Below are 14601 nucleotides of genomic sequence, written 5' to 3'. Positions count from 1 at the left end.
CGCGTGGCCGGCCAGGTGGCGCCGGTGGCGTACGGCACCGTCGTGGGCGTGGTGCAGGGAGGCGAGAGGTAGGAGAAGCGGTCAGTGGCAGTTTTGTAATTTTCTCGAAATCTAAAAACCAGTTCTGTAAATTCAATTTTTCTCCTTCTTCTTGGCACCAAATGAAAAAGTGTTGAATACCACTTTTGCTCAGTTTTTCGAGATCTACAACTTTCATGTTATGCACTTTTTCATTCGAGCAATGATTTGAGAGTTATTTAATTATTTCAAAAACTGTCATTTAAAGTACTTATCATTCCATGTGAATTTTGGCACTTTTACTCCTAGGGTTCAACTAGGCTTTTGTTTAACATGACATGGTGAATATGTCTATTTATTTTCATATGCATGTTTGCATTGTTTTGAAAGTTATTTCAATTTCCTAACAACTAGAAATTGAACTCTTGTTTATTTGATTTGTTTAAAATTTGAATTTTCCAAAAAGTCTTTTAAATTAAACTATGTGTCACAAAAATATGAGTGTGTCTTTATTCTACATTTTTGTGACAAATTGAGCATGAGAGTTTCAAGAATATTAAAGGAACAAGTTTTATATCCACACATCCTCATATACAAGGATGCATTCTTATTTCCTATAAATATTTATTATTATTATGTACTAAAGGAATGTTTATGGTCCCTTGTTCAAAATTTCAATTTGTTCACAACTCCAATTTGTCATTTAGGAAAGAACTAAATATTGTCTCACTAGACCTCCGAAGTAAGTATGTTTTATGTCTTCTTTTCCTTAGAGAAATTTCAAGATTTCAAACTACTTGTGCGTTGAATATTTGTGGCATTATTTTATTATTTTGTTTGTACTAGTGGCTCTTCACCAATCAAAGAATGGTTCCATTAATTATTTCAACTGATGGTTTTCCAGTTTAAATTTGATTTGCCTAGAAAGTTTATAGCTCATTATGAAAGGTGTATTTTATTGCCTTATTTACCACACATGTCAAGTCAAGTTTAAAAGGGTACCAATTATTGTTTTTCAAGCACATTGCACTCATACATTTACACACAAGTTTGCAAGAACTAGACATAGGGTTCTTATTTAAGTTTTCTTAGCTCATTTGTGTGTGAAGTTATGTTAATTGCCTGGCTTTGGTTAAACTGACACCCGAGGTGTCACACGACCGTGCCTTCGTGCCGGCACGGCATGACCGAATGCCCGTCGTGTCGTGCCTGGACCGCGACGGCGGCACGACACGATTCGCCGACCGTGCCAAACCGTGCCGTGCCCAAATTCTGCTGTGCCCAATCGAGTTAGTGTCGTGTTGGGCTGGGTCGCCCATTTGGCCATCTATAGGCTGTGCGATGGACGCATCAGCTCGATCAGTACTTGTGGAACCCTGATTGACGTGTGGAGGAGCTAGTCACATGCATGCGTCCCAGCATCCGAACAAAAGGTTGGCAAGGCTTGGACTTTGCGGCGGTTGAGCTGTTTGCGTGATCGGTTTGGACTTGGATGCGTCGCCAAACCAAGGAACCCGACAAAGCCATTTCCGTCCGTCGCCTTCGATTTGCATGCATGTTTGGTTCATGCGCACTTCTAACCACGATGGTTTTAATTAGTTATTATCTTGGCACACCGAATCATGGCTCAGGATGGTGGACATATATACAGCCCGGATCGGAGGGAAGGAACTGAGTTGAACGCCCGTGGCCCGTGGGTGTGGGGGTCAACAGCTGGTCAAAACTTTGGCTTGGGCACGAGCGATAGCTTTTGACTCTTTCACTACCGCTAGGACTAGCAGCAGGAGAAGAGACTCTCGATCGATCGAGCCATCGATGTCGTCATCGTGCCGTTGACGATGACCATCAACTACTATCATCTACGAGCAGCGGCGGATGGCTAAGGGGGCTCGAGCCCCCCTACTGCCTGGGAATCCATGGATCCCCCCTCAGCCCCCCCCTCTAATTTTTAGCCACCATGGATGAGCAATGGAGATGCTGGAGGTAGAAGAAGACTCTTTCTTCGTGACATGGGCCAAAACAACCAACCAGCCCAGCTGCCCAGGCCGACTGGCCCAAATCACGCCCCGTTGACCGGCCCAAATGGCGCCCCGATGGCCCATTTAGGATGCAGCCCACCCACCACTGGTTTCCCCCAATCGAAATCCCTGGAGGCAAAGACAGGAGGTTGGTTCGGGCGCTCGGCTGCTCACGAGCGGACGGCAAGGCGGCGCCCGTGCGGAAGACAACCAGCGGCGGCGGCGGGAGACCGGTGGGCGGGGCGGGGGGCTGCTCTGCGACAGGTAGCCAGGCAGGGGCTCGGTTGGCTGCTCGGCTGCGCATCCGCGCTGCTGCAGGGACCCGCGGTCCCGGTCTGCGGGGGCGGAGGGGCGTCCCGGCGTGGCCGCGGCCCCCGGGTGGCCGGGCGCTCCGGACTCCGGAGCAGGGGCGGAGGGCGGATGGACCGGCGGTCCGGGGTAGTCGGAGCCGCGGAGGCTCGGCATTCGGCATAACAAGATGCGGCACGTCGGCACGCAGCGCCGCGGCCGTCCAGGTATGGAACTTAAACTTTCTGACCTCAAATCCCCAATTCCATGTTATCACATGAAACTACTATAGACTATCACGTTGATATAGTTTGGAAATATGACATGTGTTGATGAGTTAGTGTATTGTGGTCAGCCCCCTATATTTTTTTCCTGAATCCACCCCTGTCTACAAGTAGACTAGTAGTAGCGAAAACAACCGGCGGTGTGCTAGCTTGTTGCTCGTCACCACGTCCCACGTACAGTAATACTCGAAGACCAAGCACCCGCGGATCAACTAAGCGTTGGGCTGACTAAAAAAAGGTGCTAAATGGAGAGGGGACTCTTTTTTTGGGAGGATACGTCATGTGGCTCTGAGATCGGAGTTCCCGCAACTTTACACGCCGCCTTCCGCTTCGCCGTTTGACGTTGCGCGAGTCCACGGTTCGGCGGTCGGCGCACGCGGCTGGCTTTTCAGCTGATGACGTCTGCGCCTGTGCTGTGCCGTCGGGGTCCAAAGCACGGGGATAGGAGCCGGCGGCTGCCCGTGGTCGCGGCGGAGCGGAGGCGATGACAAGCCGCGCGCGGTGCCAGTGGACCGAACCAGTTGGGCAGGCAACTAAGTCCAGCGGGCCCCTGTTTACTGGGCCACGCTAATTTACGGACAACCGTAGGGACCCCTTCCCTACGGTTGATATTCGGACCGTGTTTTTTTTTTCCATTTATAGAATTTTTATTCGTTTTCTGATTAAAAAAACAAGAAAAATTTTGGAGACCAAAAAAACATTTCAATCAAAATAAAGAGCAGAAAAAATTTTCAAGAAAAAAAATTGGAGAGAGAAATTTTTTTGCATCATTTAAAAAATATTCATCCGAAAATCAAAGAAATCCAAAAAAATTCAAAAAAAAATTTTGCCTGGGCGCGGCAGCTCGCCGCACTGCCTCCCCGCCGCGGCCCCAGTGCCGGGGGCCGCGGATCCGGGGCCGTCGGAGAGAGGCGGAGGTGCCCGCCGCCGCGGTGCTCCCCTCCATCCACTCCGCCGCCGCCGCGCCGCTCCCCTCCATCCGCTCCGCCGCCGCCGCGCCGCTCCCCTTCGTCCGCTCCGCCGTCGCCGCTCGCGGTCCCCGCCATCGCGCCGCTCGCCTTGGTTGGGGGGAGGCGAAGCTCCCGTCCCGCAGATCGCGTCAGATCTAGAGGGAGAGTGAAGAAAAAAGAAAAGAAAAGGGAGGGGCGCGGGCATGAATGGGTGGGGCCGCGCGCGAGGTGAATAAATCGACCGTAATTTTTGGAAGTCACGGGCGACTGCAATTTCAGCATCTCGCTGTTTACTCAGGGTGTGTTTAGTTGGTGAAAAAGTTTGAGTTTTGGTATTGTAACATATTTCGTTGTTATTTGATAAATAATATCTAATTATAAACTAATTAGACTTAAAAAATTCAGCTCGTGCTAATTAGTTAGACGGTGTAATTAGTTATTTTTTTCAATTGTATTTAATATTTTATGTATGTGTCTGAAGATTCGATATAACGAGTACCGTGTAAAATTTTGTGAACTAAACAGAACCTCGGGATTCTGACCGCCTTACGCGCTTTCAGCGCGCGGGCGGCAGGCCGGCCGGCGGCGGTGGCGCCGGTCAGCTCTGAGTCTCCATTCTATCCCATCCTATCCTATCCACATGACCACATCGACGTGGCCGGAAACTGAGACGGCCCGGCGAGGAGGCAGGAGGGAGCCGGATTGATTAGCCGCTGGAGCACTGTTGATTGCAATTGTTCTCCTGACTCTCTCTGACCTGTTCATTTGATGGACACTCGACATATGCAGATCACGATAAGGACGCTCATGTGTGTTGCGTTGTAGCAGCAGAAGATGGGCTGCGCTTTTCTCCGACACGGCCCGCTCGCCAGCTAGGAGAACAGCTTGGGCTTTAAGGCTGCCATGATCGTGTTCGGCCCATTGCTTCAAGGCCCGTGAGTATCATCTCACAATGGGCCGTCCCATCCGGCCCCATACCGTTCCTCATCAGTCATCATCGTACCCCTCAAAAAAAATCAGTCTTCGGTCTTCCTCCTTCCTCTCGACTCTTTCCCCATCTACAGTAAAAAGAGGGCGAACCGAGAGCGTCTGCTCTTCCGGCGACGATTTCGCTGGTTCCCCCTTGCCTCCGGTGGCCTCGACGGCACCGGAGGTTGGGGGGAATCTCGATTTCGTCGTGCGGTGTACATACCCGTATCTACTAGGTGTGTATTTGGTAGAGTAGGGTTGGATCCTTCCATTCCGGAGATGCGGAGTGGGTTCTTGTACTGGTGCTGTTGCGGCTTCGGCTGTCGACGACGAGAAGGCGAGGGTGTCTTCCAATCGAGTTTTGATGGGAGCTTCTTCGTTGTTTTCGGCTTCCCTGTCTCCATCATCGGCAACAGCTTCAGTTAGGATTAGGGTTTGAATCTTTCCCGAGCTTCTCCGGCATGGGTATTGTTGTTGGGCGATGGATTGCTGAGTTGCTCCATGGGCGGGAGATGCATGGCGATGTCTTATACATGGGGTTTGGCATCGACGGTCTTTTCTTGGTCTCATTCTTTTGCGTTGATGCTCAAACCACCTGTGTGCTTCTTTCGGTTGTCTGTGTTTCTCTCATCAATGGTGGCGCCAAATCCGTTACCTATAACATGCCTGCTGCTCGGATGAGTTTCGGTGCTTTTGCCGGTGAAGTGCTCATTGGAAGGTTCTTCTGGTACTCCTTTGTTCATCGGAGGAGTTTTATGTACCAACACGAAGCGAAATCGGGTTGGTTGCTTGATCCCACTTTTGGTGGTTCAGTTCCCCTTCGGGGTTCTTCGTCGCCCGGCGATACGGGGTTCTTAGAGGTCCTTGAGGCGTCGGATCCCTCGTTGCCTGTCGATGCGATGGTTTCTGACCATCATCTTCAGCCGGTTCGTTCAGCGTTTATAATGCATGTTGATCCCGATGTGCTACTCAAGACGGCGCCAAAAATTCATGTTCTTCGCCAGGGAGGAGGTCGGCATCAAGCTGGGAGCTCCGGCCGCCAGCGGCGAGGACGACCGGGAATGTACAAGGACTTGAATGTAATCTCCAATTCATTTTATGGTGTCTTTGTAATTTGGGCTGTAATCACCAAATATTATGAATGAATAAAAACCCGGTTTCTCAAAAAAAAAAATCAGTCTTCATCATCGAAAAAGAAAAGTAGAAAAAAAATACGGTCAGTTTGATCGTCAACGTCACAGCGGGTAGACAAGTATTACTTTTCTGTTTTGTTAAGTTGCTTGGTCCGAAGCATGCATTCCTAATATAAGATTTTTTTTGGCGATTACATATTAAGATAGTATTAAATACATTAATCTGACCCAGCAGCGCAGCGACCATGGACCAAATCTGAACGCGGCTGCTGCGTCGATCGAATCAGTTGATCGCCCAATCTTTTATGGGGACATCAAAGTGCTAAATTAAAAGGAGTAAAAGACCCTATACTTAATCTTGTGACTACTAGTCCATAGTTCCATAATAGTTACGATTATTTTATCAGAGTAAATATTGCAGTCAGAGCTAACATGCCAAGCAGGTCTACTGCTGAATGCTGACCCGGTCTTGCATTCATTCTTACCCAGCAGGTGAGGAGGCTGTGTGCATGAAACTACTACTGTATAGAGTTAAACATGTGGTTGCGTTTCAGATCATCGAGTTTCTTTTTATTTTTTTATATATAATAAAACGACTAAATGAGTGAAGACTCTTGACGGGGGCAACAAGACATGACCATTCGAGGCTAATAATCTAATTCTTTCCCTACTAGTTGAAATGCATATTGATCTTCAGCCGAAGTATGCGTTTGTTTTGTAGACGGTGAAAATTTTCTTCCAAGGCGAAGTAACAGTGTGAAACAATATATACTTGTGCAACAAGACAACATGCAAAGTTTTTTCACATGCAAGTTATGCACCAGAAACAAAACTATACATGCAAGTTATGCACCAGAAACTTCTTGCTTTGGATCGGACACGCAAACCTGCAAGCGAAGCATCGTCGGCACCTCATTGTGTCCAGGATTCCAAGCACAATTCCTTCTCGGCTTCTCCCCGACAATCTTCAGAACGAAGAACAATGCCTTTTCTTCGTCCTTTGGAGAAACAAAGTTAATCTTCTCTCGAAGAAGTTAAATTAAGCAGCCACAGATGCTACACGTACATGAGGATTCGGATATTTTGTATCTTATTTTCCGGTGGTAAACAGCAAAGAAGATTCGCCATGTTTGGTTACTCTCTATAAGTCCCTAGAAGGAACTTTGACCGCTAATTACGATGTCAAACAAAGCCAGTTTACAAAACCAACTCCAGAACCCTGTGCTGGGAACTCTGACGAACCTAATTAGGTCTTTGACCGCGTGACTAGAGGATGGTTACTGTCGCATCACTGTAGCAAATCATAGATTAATTACCGTCACTAGATTCATCGTGAAAAATTACACACATTTCTGAAGAGGTTTTGCAAACAGACTTCATTTAGTACTTCATGCGGAGTCTAGACACTACTAGAAAAATGACTTCTAGTACCGGGCAGCAACTCCAGGTTAGTACCGGGCAGCTGACCGGTACCGGTTGGCCGGTACTAAATGCCAAGTTATTTAGTACCAGCCAAGCTGCCCGGTACAAAAAGACTATTTAGTGCCGGTCGGTGGTACCGACCGGTACTAAATTGCCAGCACCCCGACAGCTTTCAATTCCTTTTTCTATTTTATTTTCTTTTCTCTTCTCACTTTCTTTTCTTTTTCTATTCTCACACAATCACAAATCACAACCACATGAATTGCAATCACATATTTCACAAGTCTTGTACAATCACAATTACAAGTATTGCACAATCAAAATCGACTCAAGAAACAAGTCTTGAAATCACAATCAAGAAACAAGTCTTGCACAATCAAGAAACAAGTTTTTGCAATCACAATCTAGAAACAATCGCAAGCACAACTCTTCCACAATCCCACCGGCCGCCGCTCCCACCAACTCGGCGCCGCTGCCCCACGCGCACCGGGGAGGCCGTGCGCCCCGCACCGCGCCGGGAGGCCTCGCGCCCCGGGCCGGGGAGGCCGCCCCGCGCCGGGAGGCCGCGCGCCCCCGCCACGCGCCGGGGACGCTGCTCGATCTGCTGTGTCCGCCCCTGCTCGACCTGCGGGACGGCCGACGGTGGCGCCGGCACTCCCCCCCCCAAGCTCCTGCCTAGAGAAGAGAGAGAAGCTAAGTGAGATAGAGATAGGATAAGAGAGAAGAGAGAAATATGGATGGGTGCGGTGGACAGATAAATAAAAAGACACGCAGGCAGCGGACGACGGAGAGTAGTACCGGCTCTTGAATTCAGCCGGTACTAAATCTCCCAATGTAGTACCGGCTGGAGCCACCAGCCGGTACTAAATGTTTTGGGAGCCATTTAGTAACGGCTGGAGCCAAAACATTTAGTACCGGCTGGTGGGCTGGTGGCTCCAGGCGGTACTAAATGGTTGCTAGCTGTTTTGCAGGCGGCTGTCGGTGGAGCACTTTAGTGCCGGTTGGTGCCTCCAGCCGGTACTAATTAACTCCTATGGGCACTGTAGGTTTGGCCCGGTACTAAATGAGCACGTTAGTACCGGCTGAAATTGAGCCCGGTACTAATGGCCGCGGACGAATGTAGAGTTTTCTAGTAGGGAGAAGACGCACCTAGAATGCAACCAAACAGGGTGTGTATTTGACCGATAATGTTAGACTTTCCAAGATCTAGTGGTCGTGGGGCATATAAGATGAAAATGCTTTGAATGTTGAAATTTGTTAAAAGATTTATAAAAAAATCTAAGCATTTGCCCAGCGCTAGGTGAGGCCATTTTTGTACATATATGCAGATTCTCAAGTTCACATTCAATCACCTTTTTTGAATATTAAAAAAATCCAAGGGCAATCGGTGCAGAATACATTATTTATGCTATAGTCCTATTGCCCTCAAAATTTGCTCTCTTTGTATCTTCAAAATGGGTCGAAATTTGAGTTTGCAAATTTATAAATGCGGGACGCAATTCCAGTTGTGCAAGTTCTTCTTTTCGAAGTCTACAAATACTTGTCAAATTTACATTATCGCCACATTTGGGGCATTTTCACCCACGAGTGAATGGCACTCCTCTCCTTTGTCCTCCTTGATGTTGATCATGTGCAGCCAAAACAAAACATTTGCATGATAAGGTTTTGTATGGTATTTTAAATTTAATACATTGACGATGCTAAAAGTTAATACGACCCCAGCTATAATGTAGTAAACACGTTTCGCATGGTTCCATTACCAGAAGAGGAGGTAACCCCTGTTTAGCAAAGATGTGGACACGAAGAAATTTACCTCGCTACTTGGTCCACCCGACCGAAAAATCCGGTCAACCACCCGACCACGAACCGTGCTCCACTCCACCCACGACCGTCCAGCCGCCGTACCAAATCAAATCAAATATTCTACATACTATACACCATGGAGAAGGAGCTCTGGGAGCAACTGACTGCCCTCGGAGCGACACATATCCCCAGCATTGGAGAGAGAAGCCCGACGTGGCTCATGAATTTGCCGCTCCCACCTACCGAACCGACCAAATAAAACCTACGGCCCATATACTACACGTGGCCCATATAATACATGTTCCGACACAATAGTCAGCCCATTCGTGTCCTGGAGAGAGGAAGCCGACACGGGACATGGATTTGGCTCATACGCAACAACCAAAATATACGTAACCATCAATGTATCAACCATTCTTGCTCCATATTTTCAAATGGGCGCGGCGTAGTGCGCAATTTACTTAGGCCATGTTTAGTTCTTTACATGTAAACACAAAAAAGCCGTAAACGCATTAAAGTGAAACGGTATCTTGTTAATTTGAAGTACTAAATGAAGTCTATTTACAAAACTTTTTGTATGGATGGGCTGTAAATCGCGAGACGATTCTAATGAGCCTACTTAATCCATGATTTGCAACATTGGTGCTACAGTAACCATCCGCTAATTATTGATTAAACATGGATTAATTAGCATCATTAGATTCGTCTCGCGATTTACAACCCATCTATGCAAAAAGTTTTGCAAATAGACTTCATTTAATACTTTAAATGCCATGTTTACATCTTTACAAAATTTTGCAAAATGAACTAAACACACCCTTAGTCAACTCCAAAGCGCAGACGGGAAAGGCAAAACGAAACCATAGGAGCAGCGGCGGCGAATGGGTGCTGCGGCTGCGTGGAATTTATCTGTTCCAACTCCAAAAGGGTCGGAGACGGGAGACGGACGCCGTCGGTCAAGTCCCCGCCCCGTCCCACCACCCACGCCGCGAAGCCGCGCGGAAAACCCCCGGTGCCGTCCCGCACCCAGACCTGCCGCCTGGCCCTCGGCCCTCGCCTCCTTCCGCGAAGCTGCCCCCCGCCCGCGCATCCGTCACGAACCGTCTCGCTTTCTCCCCGGTCGCTTTCGCGTCTCCCCCCCGGTTGCTCCGACCCGGCTCCTCTCGCCTACCGCGCGGTCGCACCCGCCCCGCGCCGTCCCCTCCCGCCGTCCCCTCCTATATATGCGCCGCGCCCGCCCACGGATCCATTCGAACCATCGAACGCCAAACCCTCCGGCCACCATCGGTGTCGCGGAAGGCCAGAGGGAGTCGATCCAAGGCGGCGCGCTGCAGGACGCCGACGCGGCGGGATCAAGGAAGCAAGGAACCAGGGCAAGCGAGCGAGGTTCTCATAGGCTCCGACGACCGCCATGGACATGGCCTCCGCGTCCGCGCCCAGCACCTCCTCCCACAACATCTCCCTGGCGCAGGCCGTGCTGACGCTCTCCATCAACGCCGTCCTCGTCTTCCTCACTGCCGTCATCAAGTCCGCCACCTCCTCCTCATCGTCCTCGTCCCGCGGCCGCGAGGCTGCCCCCGCTCCTGCTCCTGCGGCCGCCGCCGCACCCGCGTCGCCGGCTCCGGCTAAGCCCGCCGCCGCCGCGGCCGCTGGCGCGATCGACATGGACGTGGTGCTCGGGGTGATGGGCGCCGGCGGCGCCGCCGTGTCGGTGGGCTTCGAGGAGGCCGCGGCGCTGTTCGACGAGGAGGAGGCGACCGTGGAGGAGGCCCGCGCCGCGTTCGCGGTCTTCGACCGCGACGGCGACGGGTTCATCGACGCCGCGGAGCTCCGGAGCGTGCTCGGGTCGCTCGGGCTCGGCGCCGGCGCCGGCGCCGCGGAGTGCCAGCGCATGATCGACGCGTACGACGAGGACAGGGACGGCAGGATCGACTTCAGCGAGTTCGTCAAGCTCATGGAGACGAGCTCGTGAGTTAGAATAGGGACTAATTGGACAGCCGGGCCGGAGGCCCGGATGACTCGGTCGGATTTGTTCAGAGATTCTTTGTTCGTTTGTTCTTTCTATGTTTTTCTTGGCCGGAATCGAGCCGAATGATGCATACAGTACATGTGTATACTCAAAATCTAGATATGGATACACGATTTTCTGAAGATCATTTTTACTGTTCTTCAAAAGATACAAAGATCATCAGGAAGTGGTTCAATTCTCAATCGCAAGGGAAAGAACACCAGGATTACGCATATGCAGTGCACATAGGATGCTCAATGGTTACATTCAAATGATTCTCAAATTGAAGTTTCCCAGTTCCAACCAGAACACAGAAGTTATGTTTTAACATCTTGTGAGGAACTGAGGATCTAATTTTCTTCTGGTGAAATTCGTATAAATTCTTGTACAAGTCATTTGTTCCAAGTAGCGAACAACCTTCCAATTTTATTGGTAATGGGAACACAGCTAACTGATGAAGAGCTTCGGAACACAGGACGTTGCCCCTTGACCCCAGAAGAGATTGGGCTGTTACTGGTAGCCCTTAGCTTCAACCGCTGAACTCGACTCTATCTTGCTTCTCACAAAGTTTATTTGACTCTCTTTGAACTAATTCATTCGTCCAAGGAATAGCATGGTTTTAACATGCAACACATGTTCAGGTATATGGTGGGGAAGCCAGGATCTCTAGCTTGCGCAAACTTTTCCCACTGATGGAGGACAAAAGGAGTCTTGCATCCGAAGAGGAGCTTGCTGATGTTGAAGGGAAGGCTTCTATGCTAGCAGCTCTTGACTATTACATCAACATGCATAGGGATATTTTCATCTCTGCACCTCCTGGGAATATGCACAATGCTTTGGTAAATTCTCAAGGCCTCAGCATTAGCTAGATTATTCCTTTAATCTGTGGTCTTGACTAACAAGTTTTCATTTTAGTTGGCTCACCGGACATACGAGAACTTGAAGACCAGAAGGCCAAACATGGAGTGGTCAGATGTGAACAAGAGCATGGAGTGGTCAGAACTTCATTGTACAGGCAGGGCTCAAAGGAAGATACGGGCAAATCAGGCTGAGGAAGCCAAAGCAGTCTATCCATACCTATCCTAACCCCAGATTGTATGTGCCAAGGGTAGACTGCTAAATTCCACATCAAACACTACTGTACTAGGTTCTGCTGCACACGGAGCTCAAGAGTTCTGATTATACCTGATCATGGGCCGCCCGATCCGATGAACCCGAACCGACCCGCCCAAAAAAAACCCAACCTGGACCAACCCGAAAAATGCATGGGCCGGGCACGGGCCTATTTTTTTGACCCGGCCAGAAATTCGGGTCAGGCTCGGGCCGTAATTTAAACCCGCGGGCCGGCCCGATGGCCCGAAATTATATAAAAACCTCCTCCTTTTCCTATGCAGCCCATGAGAATTTGATGGCCCAGCCCAACAACAGGGTACATAAATAGCTTCTAACCCTAATTCCCACTCCATCCCTCCCTTTCCCACCCCACTTCGATCGGCGGCTGCCGCAACTCCTCCCTTCCGATCTGCGACTCCTCCCCTTCCGTCTACTCGCTTGTGTTCTCTGCGCGCGGCCAGGGTCGACGGCGGGCGGCCGTGCACGGCCAGGACGAGCCCGGGAACGGCGGCTGGTCGCCAAGCACAGTCGGGATGGGGCCGGGAGCGGCGGCGGGCGGCCTGGAGCAGCACCGAGGAGCCGTGTGCGGCCAGGACGAGCCCGGGAGCGGCGGCGGGTCACCAAGCGGGTCCAGGATGGGGCCGGGAGCGGCGGCGGGCGTCCTCCTTGGTCGGGCTGCCGGGCCGACCCGCAGGCCATCAAGCCGTGCATCGGGCGCGGGCCAAGATTTTTGGCCCGATGCTCGGGTCGGGCCGGGCACGGGCCGACAAAAAGAATATCGGGTTTCTGTTGGCCCGGCCCGAGCCCGGCCCGGCCCGCGCCGACCTATGATCAGGCCTAGTTCTGATAGACCATCAGCTAGGTTTGGTGGTTTAGTCATTTAGCTCATTCAGTTGAATATTAGATTATACGAACTTGACATGTAGCCTCCACGAAGACAATCCTTCTTCGACCCCATGTAAATTTTGAGATCCCTGTGGGGTACATGTTTAGTTCGTAATTTTTTTTGAATTTTGGTACTGTAGCACTTTCGTTGTTATTTGATAATTAATGTTCAATCATGGACTAATTAGACTTAAAAGATTCGTCTCGTCGTTTACAGTTGAACAGTGTAATTAGTTATTTTTGCAACTGCATTTAATGTTTCATGCATATGTTTGAAGATTCGATGTCACGGGTACTTTAGGAAATTTTTTGGGAATTAAACATGGTCTATATCTTTTTTCCTCTGTTTATAATACAGTCTATGCAGATGTACTTGCTATCTCACTGCATCCTGTTTTCTTCAGTTCGACAACACATATTTGTCTCTACTGTGGCCACATCCATTTTACAAAAATGAACAAACAACAGTGCTCCGCTGGCGACGGGCATGCACACTGGACTAGATAGGACATTGAGCGTCGCATCCGTCGCCGATGGCGTTTTTTTTATATTTAAAAAAAATCAAAATTTCAAAAATATATGTTTGTTTTGAAAAATTTCAAAACTACCCCCGGTCGCCCTATGGGGGGCGACAGGCCCTAGATGTAATTTTTTTTCTTCAAATTTGCAACGAGGTCCATGGCCGAAAAAAAAATGAAAGAGCGTCTGTCACCCTCCCCCCCAGGCGACAGGGGGGGGGCCTGTCGCCCCCCCTCGGGCGACTAGGCTATACCCCCTTATATAAGCATCCGACCCCATTTTCTCCTTATTTGAGTCTGAAAATTTCACCAAAAATCCAGAAAAAAAGAGAGGATTGAGGAGAAGGAAAGCGTCGAAGCCCTGCCGGATTCCGCACTTGTGATATGCAGGTCAGGACATTTAGTTTATGTATTTTTTCATTGGTATTGTAGAGTAATTTAATTTAATTAGTGTTATAGTAGAACCATTTAAGTAGGAGTTTAATGATACTTTAGTTACGTAGTACTAAATTAGTTTAGAAAATTAGTACTACACATTTATTATTACAATTGCAGTACTATTAGAGATGTGTTTATAAATTAATTACGATTTAGAATATAATTTAGCATATGCAGTATAGAATTTGAGTGTCATCACGTAGTTATGAATACTTATACGTTGTAGTTGAATTCCATACTTAGTTTTTACGGATTATTGAATAAGGTAGTGAAGTAAAGAGTATAAGTATTCTGTGATATACAGATATGTCGAGCAAGATGCAGTTTCAAGTATTTTATGGTGACTACAATATTTTGTATGGGCCAAATGGAGTAAACCTTTCTGCATTTAAGTGCACATCTCGCGCCATAGATAAACCTCTGGAAAGCAGTTTTGGTTCCATATGTAAGTGGCTGCAGCGAGGGTTCCGTGTTGATCCGTTGACACATGTCATGACCGTCCAGTCTCTTGTTAATTGGGAGATAGAAAGTGATTTATGGGAATTGATGATAATACACAACACTGATGACTGGCAGAAGTACATGCAAGCAGCTCTAGAGCGTGGGTGGCCTCTGGCCATTCTTGTTCAAATCCGGGAGAAGACACAAAATGAAATCCAACATGGTGCAGATCAAGCAACTCCGAGTATTCGAAGAGAGACCAATTATGTTGAGCAAGATGAGTCAGAAGAGATAGAGAACCAAAACATGGGAC

At 48.9% G+C, this 14601-nt stretch overlaps 1 protein-coding gene across 1 annotated transcript; it reads left to right on the top strand.

Moving 5' to 3' along the window:
* Nucleotides 1-10118: 10118 nt before the first annotated feature.
* LOC120660635 (calmodulin-like protein 7) lies at nt 10119-11089 on the top strand. The gene has a single exon (XM_039939237.1). It carries the CDS (start codon nt 10297-10299, stop codon nt 10855-10857), a length of 561 nt encoding a protein of 186 aa, XP_039795171.1. The 5' UTR covers nt 10119-10296; the 3' UTR covers nt 10858-11089.
* Nucleotides 11090-14601: the final 3512 nt, after the last annotated feature.

Source organism: Panicum virgatum, chromosome 2N (genome assembly GCF_016808335.1).
Source record: "Panicum virgatum strain AP13 chromosome 2N, P.virgatum_v5, whole genome shotgun sequence".
Classification (NCBI taxonomy): Eukaryota; Viridiplantae; Streptophyta; class Magnoliopsida; order Poales; family Poaceae; genus Panicum; species Panicum virgatum.
This window is presented reverse-complemented; position numbering and strand designations above follow the sequence as displayed.

Excerpts from the sequence above, each read along its gene's own strand:
- LOC120660635 (XM_039939237.1), top strand. The coding sequence starts at position 10,297 with ATGGACATGGCCTCCGCGTCCGCGCCCAGCACCTCCTCCCACAACATC.